Here is an 18,975-nt window from a genome sequence, read left to right as displayed (position 1 = left end):
TTGATGTCTTAATGACTGTTGCAAGACTCCATTACCTATCCAGAAGCCGTCTATTCATACAAAGTATTTATATACAGGTAACTACTGGCTATCACATAGCCACGCCATAGAGGGGTGCAGGACAAACATATCTAATGTTTCCAGTCCCTCTTCTGCTTTTGGAAATGCCTTGATTTAGGAATCAAGGTTATTCGCTGTTAGTGCCTATCATTATTCCCAATTTGCTTAAGGTCTGCAGACATATACTGCAAGTAAGGCACAACATTTTTATTTTTTTTTAATAATGGTCTTGGTACAGGAAATTATTACCCTCAACATTCTGCATGATTAAGAACAATTCCAGCCTATGCATTTCAAATGGGGTGGAAAATCAGATGTTCTTCACTGCTAACATTCTCACAATGGCTCATTTTGTGATTAACAAGAATCTCACTAATGTGACTTTTATTTTTGAATATTCAATTGCAGTTTGTACGCCTTTAATTGCATACCCACTATTTGTTTTTAAACTACTTTGGCATACAGTGACAGCAGAGGCAGGACCATTAGCCTTCATTACAAAACTGAGTAATGGAAACACTCATCATTATCCTGATAATGCCATTCAGTGTCATACTGCCAAATGCCTATTTTCACTGACATTTCTGCTCACAACTGCAGATACTGTAATTGCTATGAGACTTCCTCATTTTTTGGTGCGCTCATTTTTAAATGACAATATTGTGAAATATATCTGTCTACTGATAGTTTCTCTAGTCCCACTGAAAACCTTTTCAGTATTCCTTAGGTTGTTGTAGTGCAACATAAATCTACAGAAGTTAATGTTGAGAGGAAAATGGGTGAGGGGTGCAACTTGAGATGCTTTACTAGATTAGGTGAAAGTGAATGACATGAGAAATCCCTCAAACAAAACCTTTCTTTTTGAACATATAGGCTACAAGACTTAACTCATTTTTGTTTGTGCCTTGCCAATGGTGCATATACTTTTCTCATAGTGTATCTGAATAGAAACTTCTTATGAATGAAAATTAGTTTTAAAAAGGCTTTGCCAAGCATCCCAAGTTTTAATGCAAGCATTCATGCGAGATGAGTTAAGCATACATTGTACTCAGTTCACTGGGCATAAGACTGAACTGTTTGAAAAGCTCCAGATTTAAGTTTGTATATCTACTTTGAAGTAGCTTCAACAGATTTAATATTCCAGGAGCTAACATTCAACACTTTCTGTAAAATGAGCTTTCTGAAAATGAGCTCCCCTTAAAATATCAGCACTGAAATCCTGTCAGAGGTCCTGCTCAGGAATGAAGGTTCCACCTTTCCCTTTTAGCATCAAAATAAGCTTCTTATGAAAATCTATCTTATTTATTTTCTTATTCAAATGTTATGTTATTCTGCTAAAAAGACATTTCCATGATGTTATAAGCAATTTTGAAAAGTGAAATCCTTGAGGATACTTCACTAGAAGTAGAAAAACAGAAATTATACTGATGGAAAATATAAAGTTGTTTTTCAAATCTAAAATTGAATGACTGTGTTTTCCCTTTAATGTGGAGTCATTACATGGATAGCTGCTATAGTAAGTGTATGATCAAATGTCAGGCAGTGTGCAAATATCGTACTAATTTATGCAGTAGAGGAATACCAATCAGCCCTTGGCAGTAACCATGACTGGATGACTGGATCACTGGATGACTAGAGTTTTAACTTTTTGGGGCTGAATCTTACTTTCATTTTCTCCCACAGTAAGTGTTTCTACAAATTCTGCCTCCACATGTGCAGCTGATCATGCTGGACAGCATGTTTCAAGTGTGATGCTAGGAAGAATTCCTGATCTTGTGCCTGCAATCTGGAGGCACCATGAGATGACTTTCCAGACATTTACATTTTTATTGGCAGTTGTCTTGACAAAGTTTGGAGTAAAATAATCTCCCATTAGAACTAGGATTCATATATATATATTTTTCCTTTTATCATGGAGTAATAAGCCAGAACCTACTGTTCTGTGCAGCTTTATACATTGTGCTTAGGGACATGGTTTAGTGGGTGATATTGGTGGTAGGTGGATAGTTGGACCAGATGATCTTGGAGGTCTTTTCCAACCTTAATGATTCTATGATACATATTGAATAACTCATTTTAATAACCTACCTTAAAACTTATGAAATGGCAGTTGTCCTGTTGAGGTTGTGTCTTGCATCTAGTTACTGAAGTTTATCAATGATCTGCAGTTACTATTTTGTTTTGAAAGTATAATTAAAGTATACATTAACCAATATCCTGCATAACAGACAACAGATATAAAAAGACATCATCTCTTCAAATATTGGTTTCCTCACGGACAGGGTACAGGAATGAAGCAGGGGAACTTATTAGTTTCTTTATTTGCTGTAACATTTTTTTACAGTCACACAGAATACTAAATTTTACATAGCTCTCTGGTATACCAGCATCGGCCAATTATATTACTGCTGGTAATCAGTTTACTTATCTGTCATATTTCTGTCACATTGACTTTGTGTGTAAGAATGCACACTGTGCAGTCTAGAAATCTTTTCCATTGTTTATACTTGTATTCATCTCACATGCTGAGCAACTAGGCTTGCACTTCATGGGATGAAAACAGTAGTGGTTGATCAGTACTGGAGTGAAAACCTTATCGTGAAAGAAAGCAAATTAAGACACTCTGGTATCTTTCAAATGTGCTAGTATATAGGAGGGAAAAAAAAAAACCTTAACATTTGTTAAAGTAATAGCTTGTAGAATTGTTCAATATTGCATACAATTTAACCCAATACAACTTGTTGTTTTTTGTTCATTTGTTTTTTTGTTGTTGGTTATTCTGTGAGATAACACAACTGTCTTTAAATGAAAGCTCTCTCACCTGATTCAAGGTCAGTATGTAGGCATTATGCAAGTTCATGCCCAGGGCACCTACTGTGGAGCCAAGGACAGGCTAAATTTTTATGCAGCCATAACCCAGAACAATGTAATCATCAAAGAAAGGAGACACAGAATGAGGACCAAAAGGCTGTTGGGCAGCAGGCACCATTTAATTCCTCTCACCATTGGCATGCTTCTGCCAAACCTAACAGAAGAATTTTGCTGTCACATCTCTGCAGCTTTTACTGGCATAACTAACATAAAGCAGACACGTCTGTTGTCAAAATATCATCAAAGATAATCTGTGTTTTACCTAATCATGCTGAAATCATGACAAGATGGATAACTGGAGCTGCTTCACTCCTTGCGTGACATCCTCTCTGTGACCCATCATTTTTGAGGGCATCTTTCTCTTTAAGTCTTCCTGAAAATTGTGTCCAACATTTTGATGGATGTGAACTGCTGAGTAATAGAGTAATACAAAGTGCAGTGCAGCACTCTAATCTCAGTTATTAACGTGCAGATAATAATTACATTCCATTAGTAAATTGGCAGGATATATTCAATTCTTTTGCTTGCAGTAAAATTTATTGGTATTTTGGCAAAATATGCCTCATCCATTTCCAAACAAGTAAGCGAATTTTAGTGCTTCAAGTCATAACCACAGAAAACTCGTACTTGGAAGAACTAACAAGTGGCTAAGAATTGATTGGCTTCTGACATTTTACATTGAAAGATGGCTACCAATTGTACTACTTCTGTTTTTTATCTACAATATTCCAACTAGAAGACTATTTCAGAAATTCAATCATTTGGTGAGGAATTTGTTCCTAATTTCCATTCCAGATTTATTCTTTACTATTGTATATTCATTTGTATTAGAATTAATGCATAATTTTTTCAGCTTAAATATCTCCTTTCATTGCTCTTTGTATACAAAGATAATTTAATCTCTTTCAGCATTCAAGATTTTTTTTTCTTTTTTTTTTTTTCTGTCACCAGATCTTTTCAAATGATGTATGTACACTTTAATTCAAATCTGAAATAGCCCCCCTTCTTACCTGTGCATTGATTGTTTGAGGAGGAACTCTACTACAAGGAGAGCAAAAAATACTTTGTTTCCTGCCATTGTAACAGTATTATTTTTTTTTTCCCCAAGCTCTGGCAGAGTTCAACTGTTGACATGATCATAGTTTTGATCAGTTTGAAGCAGTATTTCTTTCACTAATAATATTAAAATTGTTTCTGTTCACTTTCAAGATAAATTCTTTAGTCCTACATAACTCATTACGTAACCTCAGCAAAAGCTTTTTACAAATCCTTTTTCATCTTGAGAACTATTCTATTGTGCTTTCCCTACTCTGTATTTGATGTTGTCACATCCTGCTTCAGTAGTTCTAGTTCTTCACCTCATTACCCAGGTTTCCTGCATTACTCCACAAACAGCTTCATTACTTCCTTCTGATTTCATGATATTTCCTAAATCAGTTCAATATAGCCAACCTGATCAATTCTCTCACCCACAGAAGTTTGTTCATTCAATTTCTTCCGTTTGTTCTTTCATTCCTTCTTTCATTCCTTCTTTCATTCTTTTGTTCTGGTGTCTTTTATCTTATTCTTTAGTATAGCCTTATTCCAGACCACAGCCTTGTTGTTTACATTGTTTTTCACCTGTTATTTTTTAACACCGACAGTGGAGACAGCATAAATCTCTCCCAGCCATAACAAAACACTTGCCTCCTAGATGGATGTTTTCCTTCATCTATTTTTGTAGTCTTGGTTGCAGAAAGTCAGTGCTCCAGGCAGTCAGGTGTAAACTCCCCTGAGAACTATGCTCTTTCTGTGAGTGGTTCCTAAAGACTAAACATCTCAAAGTCCTCTCCCTCACACCAATTCCTGAGACATCTGTTTGGTGTGATCATATTCATGGCTTCAGCCTCCTCCTCAAGGAGCAAGGAGTGGGCCACATCACCAATGTTTAGACATTTGTATGGGTATTTCTAGGTTGTGATCCATCTCCTGGCAACGTGTGTATTTTGGTGAGATTAATCATATGTGTCAGCTTCTCTCCTTTGACCACAAAGGAAGCCCAGATCAGGAGAGGAGAACTGCTTTGTTTCTCCATGAGGCTGTATCCACACCACAAAACTGAAGGTGTTCAGGCATGTTCCTGGACAGTGAACACATCTGGCTTGAGGCTATGCCAACAACCTCTTGCAAAAGGATGACTGCTTGTGAAGAGTCCATTGGGAAAGGCTCTTTAGAGCCCTTGGATCAGTTTAGTCCCTTAGTTATGCCTGGGGACTGTATGGGAGAGAGATGTATGACTTGAGACAAAAGCAGTCTGGGGACAACCTTAATGGCCTGGCAACAATTCTGGGTATCATTTCACATTGTAACAATGCCTTCTTTAAACCTCTTATAACTTTGTCCCACGTCTGGCGTAATTCTCCTCCAACCTTTCCAGTGGGAAGTACTGTCCCAGCCAGGAAGAATTAATGGTGTTTTGATGTACCCAGGTTCACTATTTTCAAGTGGAAAACTACTCAGTATTTGTGGTCTTTTCAGTTCCTTTCGTGGATATTAAACTCCTTGGTAACTAAATATACTCTAAAGAGAGGGTACGTTTCATGTAATTGCTCAATATTCTATTGTCATCAGTCCTTGTGTGGCTGTGGTGGAAAGTGAATGGTTCAATATTCCTTGATAAAAATGCTTATATTAAAGAGCTTAATTTCTTTCTCTACCCATTTACTTCTCCACTGTTTGTTTTTATGCCCACTCTCCCTTTTGTGAATTTGACAGGAAAATATGGAATAATTTTTGCTGTGGTTCTGGCACAGCTGGCCTGCATATGACGTTTTAGCTACGATGTCATGTGCCGAAGTAGTTCATTAATGCTTCCAAAGCAATCATCACTACATCTTAATTTTTTTTTTCTTGTCCTTTTAACCCAGCAGAATTATGGAATTGCTTTCATTCTGAGATGTAAGTTACAAGACATCCGGGCTTTTGCCTTAACATGTGCTTTATTTTTTCAAAGGTACCAGTGGGAATTCAGCTCCAGAACTGCAAGGAAGGCCAGAGCCCTGCAGCATCAAAGAAATGTCTGAGCTATGTCACATTGTTTGATATTCATAGGCTCTGTTTCGCTCCATGAGTGGGTGCCTCTGCCCTTGAAAGCATGCCAGTGCTCCTTATTTCTTCCATCCACAGGTGGATGGTATTGCCCACATATTTTTGTAAAGCAGCTGGGAGATAAAATACACTGTATATTTGGCATGTCATTATAGTAACATTACAATAGCTATTGTGTCTTTGTGTACAGTAGATATTTGTGTCTTTGGACATTAAATCAAGATTTTAGTAGGAGGATAAAAGCAGAGCTTCATTTTTAGTCAGCTAAAATTTTGATTTCTACATAATTGCATTCATAACACATTCAGTGCCTATGATGACTTTATGTCCCTCTACAAAGGGCTCTTCCTCTATGTGAAGAATTGTCAAACCCTTTCTCCAGTCCACTCTCATGAAAGGTGGAACTAAACCTGCAACTTCTAGGCACGTGCATTCCTGCTCCCATAGCACATTTGTGCTCCTTGTCAACCCTGCCAATCCTGTCAATCCTCCTGTACTCTAGTACAACACTTGCAAGAGAAAGATCCCTCCCAGTGCATCTGTGGGAGGGAGTCCTGTTGGGCTTCAGTCCCATTTCTGTATTTCGTGGGGCTCAGGGGTCTCTGCTGTTCTTCATGGCTGTGACAGTGAGGAGGAGATTACTGAGATATGAACTTTGCTTCTGACACAAGGACCAGGTTTTGGAGCAGGTCTGTAGGGAGGCTCAGCTGCAGCCCCACTGAACCCCCAGGCCAGGGCCAGATTCCTCTTGGCCAAGTTCACCTCACTTCTACTGGGCTGCACCCATGACATAAAACCTCTGGTGACGCTGAGCGATAATAAAATAAATGCCTTTATTTTTAATAGATGGACAAAACAGACCCAAAACTAGACAGTATTTTCCTGAATTGCATGGGCACTATTGAATACAATACAAATGATGTTAAAACATATATATCTATATTACGCTTCTTATCTGCTTTGTTAGTTATAGTCTTTATATAACATCTCTGACACAGACAAAAATATACTTTTTTATTTTTAACAACAGCCACAAATACTGCCCTGATTAATAACAGACTTACAATAACTCACTGTCTAACTGCACATGGTACTTGATCAAATATGCTTGAAGGGCAGAAGGAAAAATGAGTAACAATTTTTTTCCTACAAGAAATATTTGAAATCCTAAATTATTGCACTATAAGAAAATAAAAGACTAAGTCTGACTTTTACTTTATTTGATCACTTAATGTTTACATTCAGTTCAGGTTCACAAAAGCATGTTTTATTTATAATACATATACTATCCCATATGGATAAATATAGATGAAATTATAACTTTTTTTGATGTCTCAGCTACGTATTAACTTTGATTTTATGAACACATTTCATGCAAAGGAGGTAAAAAAACCTGTCAAATAATTGTTATTCACAGATGTTAAGAATCTAAAAGTGAAGTGTATGATCTTGATATGAATATTTTATCTAGAAATCTTAGGCTCAGAAACAATAACCTCTGGGTCTGAAAACGAGCTGTTTACTTCACTCATTGTAGATCCAATTTACTGCACACACTACTACTGTCTACAAATAGCAAAAGTGGAGAAGGAACATTTGATGATTCACAGGAAAATAAAGTCTACTTGAAGAATCACATCCTATTGGCATTTTGCTTGTAGAAACAACTTGGTTGTATTCTGTTCTCTCTTTCTCTCTCTCTCTTTTTTTTCTTTTCTTTTTTCTTTTTTTTTCTGCAGCTGTCATAGATACGGCCTTTGGTTATATGATCAGCTTTGTATAAATCTAATGGTAGGATAGATGAGCTAAGGCAAGAAAACTTGTAAACAGACTTTGCATGGATTGTTTTAGTTTGGATTGTGAAATCATCCAGTCCACAGTGCAGCCCACCAGTGCAGCCACTGCAGCCATTGTTGGACTCATGCAAAGACACACACGGAGACTTGCCATGTAGAAAGCAGAGCTGAGGTCAAACTATGAACAGACTTCTGTGTTGCTTCTACCTTTTGCATGATAAACCTTCCATGGTTTGTAACAGTGCAATAACCTTTCAGTTTCCTCAGAGAGGACTGGAAAACCTTGTAGGAACCATTTTCTCGCAGAAAGTGTAGTTCCATCTAACCAGGAAAACTTTGCAAAATCACAGTGATCTCACAAGAATATTCAATAGGATAAACACTATAAAATATTCTGATAATGTTGAAAGCATCTGGGTTGAAATTTTTGGACCAACACATTTTAATTTTTCATTTGACATTTCATATTAAGCATTTTAAAAGCCTTTATGTTTTTATAGCAATGAGGGAATACAAGAGAAATAAAATACCTTAAAAGAGTCCAGCTGAATCCCCTTGCCCATTTCCCTCTTCTCCCACTCTTGAGAATTTTGAAATACATAATACAGAAATGCTGCTGGCCAATAAGCAGCTTCTCATAGTGAAATTTTACCAATTCCTAGACAAAACAAAAGTAAGATAAAAATTTCAGGAAAATTTATAGGTAGCTGTCAATCAGGATCCCCTAACTTAATTTGAAACCTCAATGTAAAGCATTGGCTATGGAAGCAGGTAAAACTCACTTGGTATTTCCTCATAAAAAGGGATTCAGGCTAGCGGATTCGGGTCAGAAACGGATAATTCACCAGTGGCTCTGTTCTTCCCTCTCTTTCTTCCATGTGATTTCTTTCTGCTTCTCTTTTCCATTGTTCAATAGGCAATGAACAGTCTGGGCTCGTGTCTGGTTTGTGAGATCTGCAGCACCCTGAAATTCATCAGTAGCTTGTTCACTCACCCCACAGGAACTTATATTCTCTTTGCTATATTGACTCTTCTGGGGTTTGGTGTAGATCTTGATTTTGATTTCCTTCGCCCAGACCACACCCAATACTTTTTCACAGAGTAATACTGCAGTTCACAATGCATACCCAGAACTCAAATGTAGTATTATTCCTAATGCACTGTATGCAGGAAAAAATAATATCTCTAAAATTAATTTTATCTACATATAAAATATATATATGCCATTAAAACTCCACAAAAGGAGCAAAAACATATCTAAGGATTCAACCTTGAGAAAGTTTATGTCAACACTGAATGTACAAGTTGATGGCTTCTTCCTTTAGCAGCAAAACCTATTCTTACACTTTCTATCCTCCAGCATATTTCCTCCTGCTGTAGATGTTAAGAAGAAATTTTCACCAGTGACTAGCAAGAGGAGGATATCTGGATTTCACTTGCATGTTTTGTATCATGCGTAGATATTAAAAAGAATTACTGGAGCATAACTCTTAATTGTACTAGCTATTAGATCTTCCACTGTGAAAGGCACGGTACCAATGAGGACAGACACAATCATCTCAGCCGTGGGCAAACGGAAACAAAATTGCGTGTTCCCTGCTGGCCAGACCGAAGTCAGAAGAGGCTTAATCTCCCTACTTTGATGTTCCTAGCCAGCTTTACAATTTATGAGTGAAGTCACACCTGTGCCTGACCGCTGCTGGTGCTCCACAGAGGCACCAAGTTTGCCCAGGAGGATAGCTGTGATAAAGGAGTCTAGTCTATATAGACAATGCTGTGTGTTTTGCTGTGCTTGTGGGTTCGGCTTTCCTTTCAGATCCCCTCCAAGCTGCTGCTGCTGCTTCTGGAGGTGGACACTTATAGACATGGAAAGCTCTCCACCAAGCTTCTCTTCCCATAGGAAATCAATTTTTTGAGAAAAGGTGATTTTCCATGGAAAATTTACTCTTTCCAGAGTAATCCCAGCAAGTCCAACCCAAAAGACTTTTTGTTGTATTTGAGACTATGCTTTTTTTTTTTTTTTTTTAATAAGTGAAAAATGGTCATTTTCCCCATGGAAAGCCCTTTAATCTTAATTTTTTCAAGCAGCCTCCTTCATTCTCTTTACTTTTCAATATTTGCTCCATTGTTGTGGTTGCTCGGTGTCAGACTGATTTGCTTAGTGTTCATTTTGATGATAAATCAAGATAAGGCTTCTTTCTACAACATTGCAAAGTTCTATTCAGTTTATAAAAGTTCTGTCATTTTTCACAAGTTGAGTTTCAACTCCAATTATTGCTTTAAAATTGTTGTTATCCTCCATTGGTGACAGCCACTAAACACAGGAAAAAGAACACCTATAATTACATACTTTGCTTAAGGTCATCTTGCGTTAGGTATAACATCACTTTAAACCTGTGATTTAATCTTTTTTTTTTTTAATGAATATATAATGTTTAGCACTCCCATAAGGAATTTATTAATATTTGCACATTTTACTGTCTTATACAAATTATAAAATACTAGATTTGTATTCTTTGAAACACTTTATGAGGAAAAGAATACCAAACCAAAAACCCAAGGAAGTTATATATCTGTCTGCCCAGGCAACTAGCTCTTTAGTAATAAATCACTTATAGCTGTGACAATATATTTTCATACAATTCCAATAAAATGTTGACTGATAGTATTTCAAAGTGACTGTATTATAATTTCTTCATATGATGTCTTAGCTAAATAACTGTTGCACTTTTCTCCTACTTATATTTTCAATTGTAAATATTTTTTTAATTACATAGTGTATAGTTCTGGGTGGAAAGAAAGGGATCTGAGTGTATCTTTCAGTAAACAGACTATGATCTTATCCAACATGTCAGATAACACCAGATAAGAGTTCCTCCTATGGGATGCTCCTGGTCATAGAACCAACTTAAAGTGGTATTTTATTCCAAAGTTTTGTTTTTCTTCTGATAAAATGACTCTGACTATTCTTTGTAGAATACCCTGCTTTGCATTGCTTTGTCTGTGGGTATAGGACTTTTTAATTATCTTCAGTGTTGGACAGCTCTGGACTTGAATCAACATAATTAAAGGCTTCCTTGTTTGTGAATGTTGAAGTCAAAGTCAGACTGTGTCGTGGATTTACAGGTGCAAGTTCGTTTAATACAATATTGTCACTTTTTACAAGAGTTGCTTTGTCCATGTGTTCTCTGCTGTACCTCGCAACCACAGCATCAAGGAAGTCCAGCTTTGGTGGTAAAGTCCCACTCTCAAATAAGTATTTAGCTATGTAGGAGACTATAATGTTAGTAAAGAAGGAGGTAAGCATTGCAAGTGTTTTAAATGGGAATCGCTGGATATAGATATTATTTTCATCTGGATAGCAGCCAGGATAGTAGATCAAGGGCTGAAGGTAAAGGTATGGTTCTCCTCCAGTTATTCTGAGAACAAGGCCAAATAAATATCCTGCAATGGCACCATAGGTGTTGGTTCCTTTAATAAATAGCACACAGAGGAGCTGAGGGAATATGATGATATAAACAAGGTCAGAGCTGAGGTACCACAGGCCGTAAACAGATGAAGCCAGCAGTGCCATTGCTGTTGCTGATGCTCCAAACAGAAAAACAGTGATTCTCATGACCCACACGATTTCCCTGTCTGAGGCCTGCAAAAAAAGTGCAGTGTTAGGTGTTTTTTTGTGGTAATATACATGTGCTTTCATTTATGAGCAGAGTATGTATAAGACACTACATTGTAAAAGGAAATTTTGCAAGACATTCAATAATATTTACAAACTAATATCTCTATCTCTATCTCTATCTCAAGCACAGGAAAAAAAAAACAAGGGGTGTGGCTGTCAAGTTATTAATCTTTGTTTGTTTGGAAAAAGTTCGGAAATTTGATAGTGTGTCAAAGAAAAAACAACAACAGAGTTGTAGAAATAACTTTTAAAAATTACCACAATATGGATCAACAAGAAAAAAACATGTGTCAGAATATTTTTTCTCCATTTCCTAAGAAAATCTGTAACTCACTAGCCTGTTCTGTGCCTTTCCTCTGTGTCAAATGATTTCCTAAGAAATCAGTAATTCAGAAAGATGCCTCGTTTCATTAAGTATTTTAGGTAAAACTTATGGTTGCAACACTAATTAGGAGCTGTTTAGAATAAACTCCAGTGCCATGAAAACACTTGAAAGCTGTCTCCCCTGATCTTTTTCAACTGTGTCATTGGTTACAACCATAAATATTTTGTGACTTTCAATTTACTCAATATACTGTTAGGAAAGAAATGCTATACTTTTTCTAGTCATAGGCAGGAATGTGGAAGAGGTGTTTCATTAAGAAATGACACTCTGTGCTTCACCTAGTAAAAGTCTCACTGAAAATTTTCTCTAAAAGTAAAAAATGGAAATGTAATCTCACGTTTTGCCGAAATGAGAGCTGGTAAATGTTCCGAGCAAACATAGAACTTGCTGATAAAATCGAAGAGTCAGCCGATGACATGACGGCAGCAGATACCGCACCAAGGCCAAAGAATGAGATATAGACTGGACAAAGGTACTGGAGCACAATCGGTAAAATCATATCCGCTTCTTTTTTAGTCATGGGGTCAGGGACACCATACTCAGTCTGATTCCAGGCTGCAACATGGACACCAGTGTGTTGTGAGTAATGTGCAGTCATCAGCTACAGTATAGCTTTACTTCATGTATAGTAAAATATTTATATTGCTACATTTTCATTCGTATTCAGTGACTGAATTTGCTAGGGCTGGACCTAAGCATTTGAGAGAGGCACAGTCCCACTGATTTCTGTTAGGCAGATTTAATTCTGCTCAGCATTTTTCCTTACCTCTAAGCTAAGTTTGACCACATCCTGTGGTAATGCAGTAGAATGTGTAGTATTAAATCTACATGACTCATAAACACCATTTTCCTCAGTAAAATCAACCTGAGATCCAAGTTCGTTTGTGATGTGTTTAACTACTCGCTTGAATTATTACAGGCTCAAAGCTCAAAGCCTCGTATCAAACATTTTTAATAGAGCTTTTCTAACAGCTGAGCTACATGGTCACTGCAATAGGGACAACTCTCACTATGACAACAAAGGTGACAAGGGTGTTTTGATCAAGACAATAAATTCCTGATAAATGACTTCCCTGAAACAACTAGAATAAAACCACAGTCACTTTACACTTATAACTGTTACGATAAAATAAAAATACTAGCATCTAACTCAAGAAAATGTGAGAGAACCAGCCCTGCAGACTCCCAGGTCAGTGCAGCAGGAGGGCAGGAGGTGCTCCAGGCACACAGCAGCAGTTCCCCTGCGGCCTGTGGAGAGGCCCCTGGTGGAGCAGGCTGTCCCCCTGCAGCCCATGGGTCCCACACGGAGCAGATCTCCACGCTGCAGCCCGTGGAGGAGCCCCCGGTGGAGCAGGTGGATGTGGCCTGGAGGAGGCTGCAGCCCATGGAGCCCTACTGTAGTGCTGCTCATGGGGAAGATGTAGAAGATGTATGGGGGGAAGGTATTTTTAGTTTGCTTTTAGTTTCTCACTGTACTTGCCTGCTAGTGATAGGCAACAAATAATATTAATCTCCCTATGCTGAGTCTGTTCTGCCCATGATGGTAACTGTTGAATGATCTACCTGTCCTCATCTTAGACCATGAGATTTTTTTTTCTTAATGGGAAAAACTTAAAAACGTAATGGGGTTTTTACACATTTATTATACTACTCATTTTTAATCATTTACCTGTGGATGCTCCAATTGCACCAATGAGTATTGCAGGAAGAGCCATCACAAGACAGCCAAAAGCAGCCAGAAATGACAAAACTTGAGCATATGTGGCAGATGATGAAGAAAGAACCCGCTGGAAATATGCTTGCCATGGGATTCCTCCTAATGTCTGCAAAAACAATGGACAACATCCTGTTATTGAGGGCTGACAATGGATTTCTTTGCTATCATCATATAGAGAGAACATAGAAACATCTTTTGAATGCTGAAAGCTGTGATGCTGCTCTTTCATTCATTTATTGAATATCAGTCAGTTAATAATAGCTGTAACTTGCACTCTTGCAAGTAATGTTGGACCTTTGTAAGACTACTTAAATCCCACTCTTCTAGACAAGTTTTCCTTTGTACAATTAGCAACAACACTTCACATTTGTGTAGTTCTGTAATCTCAAGGTATTGTGAGCTGCATAAATATTTGATGAAGCCTTACAAAAATTTATAAAATAGTATTGGTATATCTCATATTTGGAGAACTTGGCTTCTCTCCTCAAAATTAGGTTAGTTACTGATAGGATTTGAAAGCAAAATTTTATCTTGCACTGTGAATGCATGTGATCATCTAAACAAGGCAACAAGTTCTGTGTACATTCAACCTGAGAATCTGAAAATAATTCTTCCACTGTCTTGATCAAATATGATACCACTATAAATTAGGTGCAAAGCAGTAAAAGAATGTTTTATTTTATGGTGGTAACTCTTCTCTTGTTTTGGGTATATATAAATGAAAATCCTGATTAGACTTAAAGTTATACCTGCAAAATATGATATAAAGGAATCTTATCAAAGGCTGAAAAACAAGTGCTAAAATTCTCTCTTTGGACCAACATTTGAATAGCCTCCACTGAGTAAATAACTGCCTATGACTAAACAGTATGGAAAGAAAACAAAGCAAATTGCTCACTAAACATGAACAGTCCAGTTTTACACACTAAATGAGGCAGGAGGCATTTGGATCTAATAGTGTGTGTCCAGGTGTTTCATATATGCTTCATGCACACACAGGGATCAAATGAATATTTCACAGGCAACTCAGATTTTGACATACTATTTATGAGTGCTTTCCTTTGCAGTATTAATAACATTCCCCTAACAAAGCTTTCAAAATATGTGTAAATTTATTGAGCTCTAATAAAACAAACAAGATGAAAAGGAAATGTGTCACAATTTTGCAACATCAGAGCTTTCCTTTGTTCATCAGCAGAGATGAAACCTTCAAACTTTCAACACAGAATTCAGCTACTTGTGCTAATGCCATACATTTGCTCTCTGAGAATGTCTAAAAAAAACTAAACTGGATAAAATGATGCGTTTTACTAACTCTATTGTCAGAAAACTCTGAAGATGTTTGGCTGAGATTGTTTAAAAAAATACAGACAAAAAAATCGCAAACTAGAGTATGATAACAAGTGCTGTAGAGTTGCTCAGGGACACTGAGAATGGAAAATGTTTTCTAATGGAAAGCGTTTAATATCCACCAATCCCATGTGTAATATATGGGTGTTAAATAATGAAAACCTTCAGTTCATTCTGGCATGTGTGTGTGTGTATGAATTCATCCATCCATCTCTGCAAAGCTTCTGCTACATCACCTTCACCTTAAGGAATATTTAATCATTTGTGTAATGTATTTATTGCCTTCTGCAATATATAAATTCCTTTGCCAAGAATGACATCAGTTAAGTATTAGCCACACACTTTTAATTAATTTTAGCATAAGTCAAGTCTTGCAGCCTGATGATATTTAAATTGCATTCCTGGCACCGCTGACTTTGACAGCCGTGCCACAATATTGTACTGATATTTCACTGAAATCGTTCAAATGTGCAGAAATATTTAGCAGGAGTCAAGAGGGTAAGAGTTTTCAGGTTGCTGGAAACTCGGATAGACTCTGCTTTTTTTCTTTTTTTTTTCAGCTGTAACAGTAACACAGTGTGAGCACTTAGATGCTTCATTCCTTCACACAAGCCACCACTCACCAGTAAAAGAAAATTGTCCAGCCATGTGTAAATGTCAAGTGAGTTGATAGATCCAAGCCAAGGTGCTTGGTGCACCTGGTGCACAGCTGTGAACCCAATGTCTGTTACTGCAGGATGGGACATCGCAAAGGGTACACTGATCCACTGTAACCAAAGAGAAACACTCTGTTCAATTCTAATGTAGGCATGATAAACCCATGAAATTATATTAACGTTGGTTTGTTTCTCTTCTTCTTGCATGCTGCAAATCAAATTACAAGTTCACGTGCAGAATAGTCAGACTATGTGCCAGAGGAACATCTCCAAAATCCAGAGAGCTTGGTAAGAGATAGCTTACCTCTGTCCCGGACAGTGTGAGTGTGAGTAGAGAATTAATCAGTGTAAATCATACCACCAGCAGGAGACACATTTATATATTTTCATTATGTTTTCCCTAAATTCCGCATATAGTCTTTACACCCTTTCCTGAACCACACTATAGAGGAATATCTACATATAAAAGCATGCAAAAGATTCAGGATTTCTCAGTATAGGGGGACGAGACATCACAAACACAACTGAAGAATTGAAAATTTGTTTCTAATTCAACAAAACTGTATCATAACAAGAGAGGGGTGCTTTTGGTGAATCTCCAGATCTCTTGCTCCAAAACAGAATCATAGAATGGCTTGGGTTGGAAGGGACCTCAAAGATTGTCTAGTTTTGACCCCCCTGCCATGGGCAGGTTGCCACCCACCAGATCAGGTTGCCCAGGGCCTTGTCCAGCCTGGCCTTGAACACCTCCAGGAATGGGGCATCCACAACTTCTCTGGGCAGCCTGTTCCAGTGTCTCACCACCCTCTGAGTGAAGAATTTCTTCCTAACATCTAATCTAAATCTCCCCTCTTTAAGTTTAAAACCATTCTCCCTCGTCTTGTCATTATCTGTCTGAGCAAAAATTTTCTCTCCATCTTTTTTTACAAGCCCCCATTAAATATTGAAAAGCTGCAATGAGGTCTCTTCAGAGCCTTCTCTTCCTCAGGCTGAACATCCCCAGCTCTCCCAGCCTTTCTTCATAAGAGAGATCCTCCAGCCCTCTGATCATCTTCATGGCCCTCCTCTGGACCCTCTCTAACAGATCAACATCCTTCTTGTGCTGGGGGCCCCAGACCTGGATATAACACTCCAAGTGGCAGAGTGGAGGGGGACAATCACCTCCCTTGACATGCTGGCCATTCCTGTGTTGATGCAGCCCAGGATGCAGTTGGCCTTCTGGGCTGCAAGCTTGCACTGTGTGTTGAGCTTTTTGTCCATCAGAACTCCCAAGTGCTTCTCTGCAGAGCTGGTCGTAATGAGTTCTTCTCCCAGTCTGTACTCAGGATTGCTCTGACCCAGGTGCAGTACCTTCCACTTGGACTTGTTGAACCTCATTAAGTTCACATGGACCCCATTTTTATAGCTTGTCCAGGTCCCTTTGGATGGCATCTCTTCCTTCTTTGGTATCAACTGCACCACTCAGCTTGGTGTCATCTGCAAACTTGCTGAGGGTGCACTTGATCCCATTGTCTATGTCATTGATAAAGATATTAAACAGCACTGGTCTCAAGACAGACCCCTGAGGGACACCACTCATCACTGGCCTCCACTTGTACATAGAGCCATTGACTACCGCTCTCTGGGTGCGGCCTTCAAGCCAATTCCTTATCCATCCTTCAAATCCAATTTGGAGATTGGGACGTCATGTGAGACTGTATCAAAAGTCTTAGAGAAGTCCAGGTAGACGACATCAGTTGGTATAAATATATTTATATGAGATATACATATATATATATAAAATACTCAATACAAAATGTGTAAACTACTCAATACACGTGTCACAGCACTTTTTTACCTCAAGAACAATTTCACTCTGGGTTCTTCACTATTTTCAGTTTCTCTGTTTTTAATCTGGAGCATCTGTTGTGAAATTCTTCCTGGAAACAGTTTCTGCCAGAAGATGGATTTCCTTCACCAACAGACTTTTTGTGCATTTACTTTCCAACTAATTTTTCAGTGATAGCTCAGTAACTTCTTACCAAGTAAGAACTTGGTAGTTCTTAACTGAAATGAAAACCAGTTTTTATGCTCTCTGGAGCAGACCATTGCAAGCAAAGCATCCTTAAGCCTTCAGCAATATCCAAATATAAGCAGATTACCACAGTCCAAATGATTAGATTTAAGTGCATGGAGGTGCAAGGAGATGGGAAATCAAACATCCTCCTCTTCTTTGTTGCACACTAATTGCAACCACTTGTGATGAAGACATGAACTATTGTTATGTTTTGCAGCCCTGCCTATTAATTGGGATGTTTATCAAGTACAGTTTCTCAGTTACATATTAAACTTTGCAAATTTAAGCACTTGGATGGAAAATTTTGCTTCTCAGTGTCTGCTTAGGCTTTTCTGGGAAATATCACCAAAATGTTTCAACCAAGATATTTGGAGGAAAAAATAAATATATTGCCAAAATGAAAGGATACTAATACTTTTTTTTTTTTTTTTGAGAAATTTACAGCGAACGAGAATGTCAAATGGATTTATTGTTCTTTTTGAATCTTAAGTCTCATACATGTCAGAGATGAGCTTCTGAAGAGATGTAGTTTGCACGTACTCAGATGAGATTTTCATGGGGTAAATTTCTGAAGATCCATATGCAGCCTCCATGCCACAGCCCAGGATTTAATAGGGACTGCATTGCAAGCACATTATGAGCTTTTGTAATCCGTTCTGGCTCCTGACAGCAACCTAGCTCTTGGTGATCTCAAGGACTACTTCTATATTAGAAAATATAACAAGTCAAGACACTTTATCTGGCCCTGCAGTTCACTGTCATGTCACAGCTCACATCTGTACGTCTAGGTTTCCTTTCCCTGCCGAAAAAGACAGCCCTGAACTGCTCCTGGGTATTACCTGGGAAAGCACTGGTTGGCATGGGCCAAAACAGTGCCAGGACTGCCAACAATTAAATAGTATAGATGATCTTGTATTTTTACCTAGGCACTGTTTAGCTTGCTAACACAGACATAATCCTAAATTCTCTCCTCTTGCCCAGTTTATTCTCTGAGCTCTTTCTAATGAGAATAGGAAAATCACTTTTTTGAATGGAGCAAAAATAAAACAACAGCTTGTGGAAGTGAAGTAGAAATTGGGACTTTATGTTGTGACTAGGAGATCAGGGGTAGAAGTAAAAGGATTTGGAACTGGTGGGACTGAAAACTCAGAAAAAAAATGGACTTCTGCATGACAGCTAAGAGTTTAGAATGGAGAATTAATAATATAGGTGAGATGAAGAGGCAGTAAATAGTGTGGGTACAGCACAGAATCAGGGAATGACTGACTAGACGAGGTAAAGACAGGATGGAGCAGAGAATTGCAGTTGTGGGTACAGG

The 18,975-nt window shown here is 38.0% G+C and overlaps 1 protein-coding gene and 1 long non-coding RNA gene across 3 annotated transcripts in view; one reads left to right on the top strand and one right to left on the bottom strand.

The window, feature by feature from the left end:
• LOC310893034 overlaps window positions 1-18,975 on the top strand; it is a 137,248-nt gene that overhangs the window by 90,399 nt on the left and 27,874 nt on the right. The window lies entirely within an intron of this gene.
• Window positions 4,854-18,975, bottom strand: part of SLC5A7 (solute carrier family 5 member 7) — a 30,749-nt gene continuing 16,627 nt past the window's right edge. For both annotated transcript variants that reach the window (XM_083821494.1, XM_083821495.1), the window contains exons 6-9: window positions 15,569-15,712; window positions 13,548-13,701; window positions 12,216-12,433; window positions 4,854-11,457 (exon numbers count right to left, since the gene is read on the bottom strand). In XM_083821494.1, coding sequence (XP_083677620.1) covers window positions 10,834-11,457; window positions 12,216-12,433; window positions 13,548-13,701; window positions 15,569-15,712 — 1,140 coding nt within the window. In that variant the 3' untranslated portion in view covers window positions 4,854-10,833. The remainder of the gene's footprint in view (window positions 11,458-12,215; window positions 12,434-13,547; window positions 13,702-15,568; window positions 15,713-18,975) is intronic.

The sequence above is a fragment of the Anser anser genome (assembly GCF_964211835.1).
Source record: "Anser anser genome assembly, chromosome: 1".
In the NCBI taxonomy this organism is placed as follows: domain Eukaryota; kingdom Metazoa; phylum Chordata; class Aves; order Anseriformes; family Anatidae; genus Anser; species Anser anser.
Note: the sequence above shows the minus strand (reverse complement) of the source record. Positions and strands in the feature narration are given on the sequence as shown.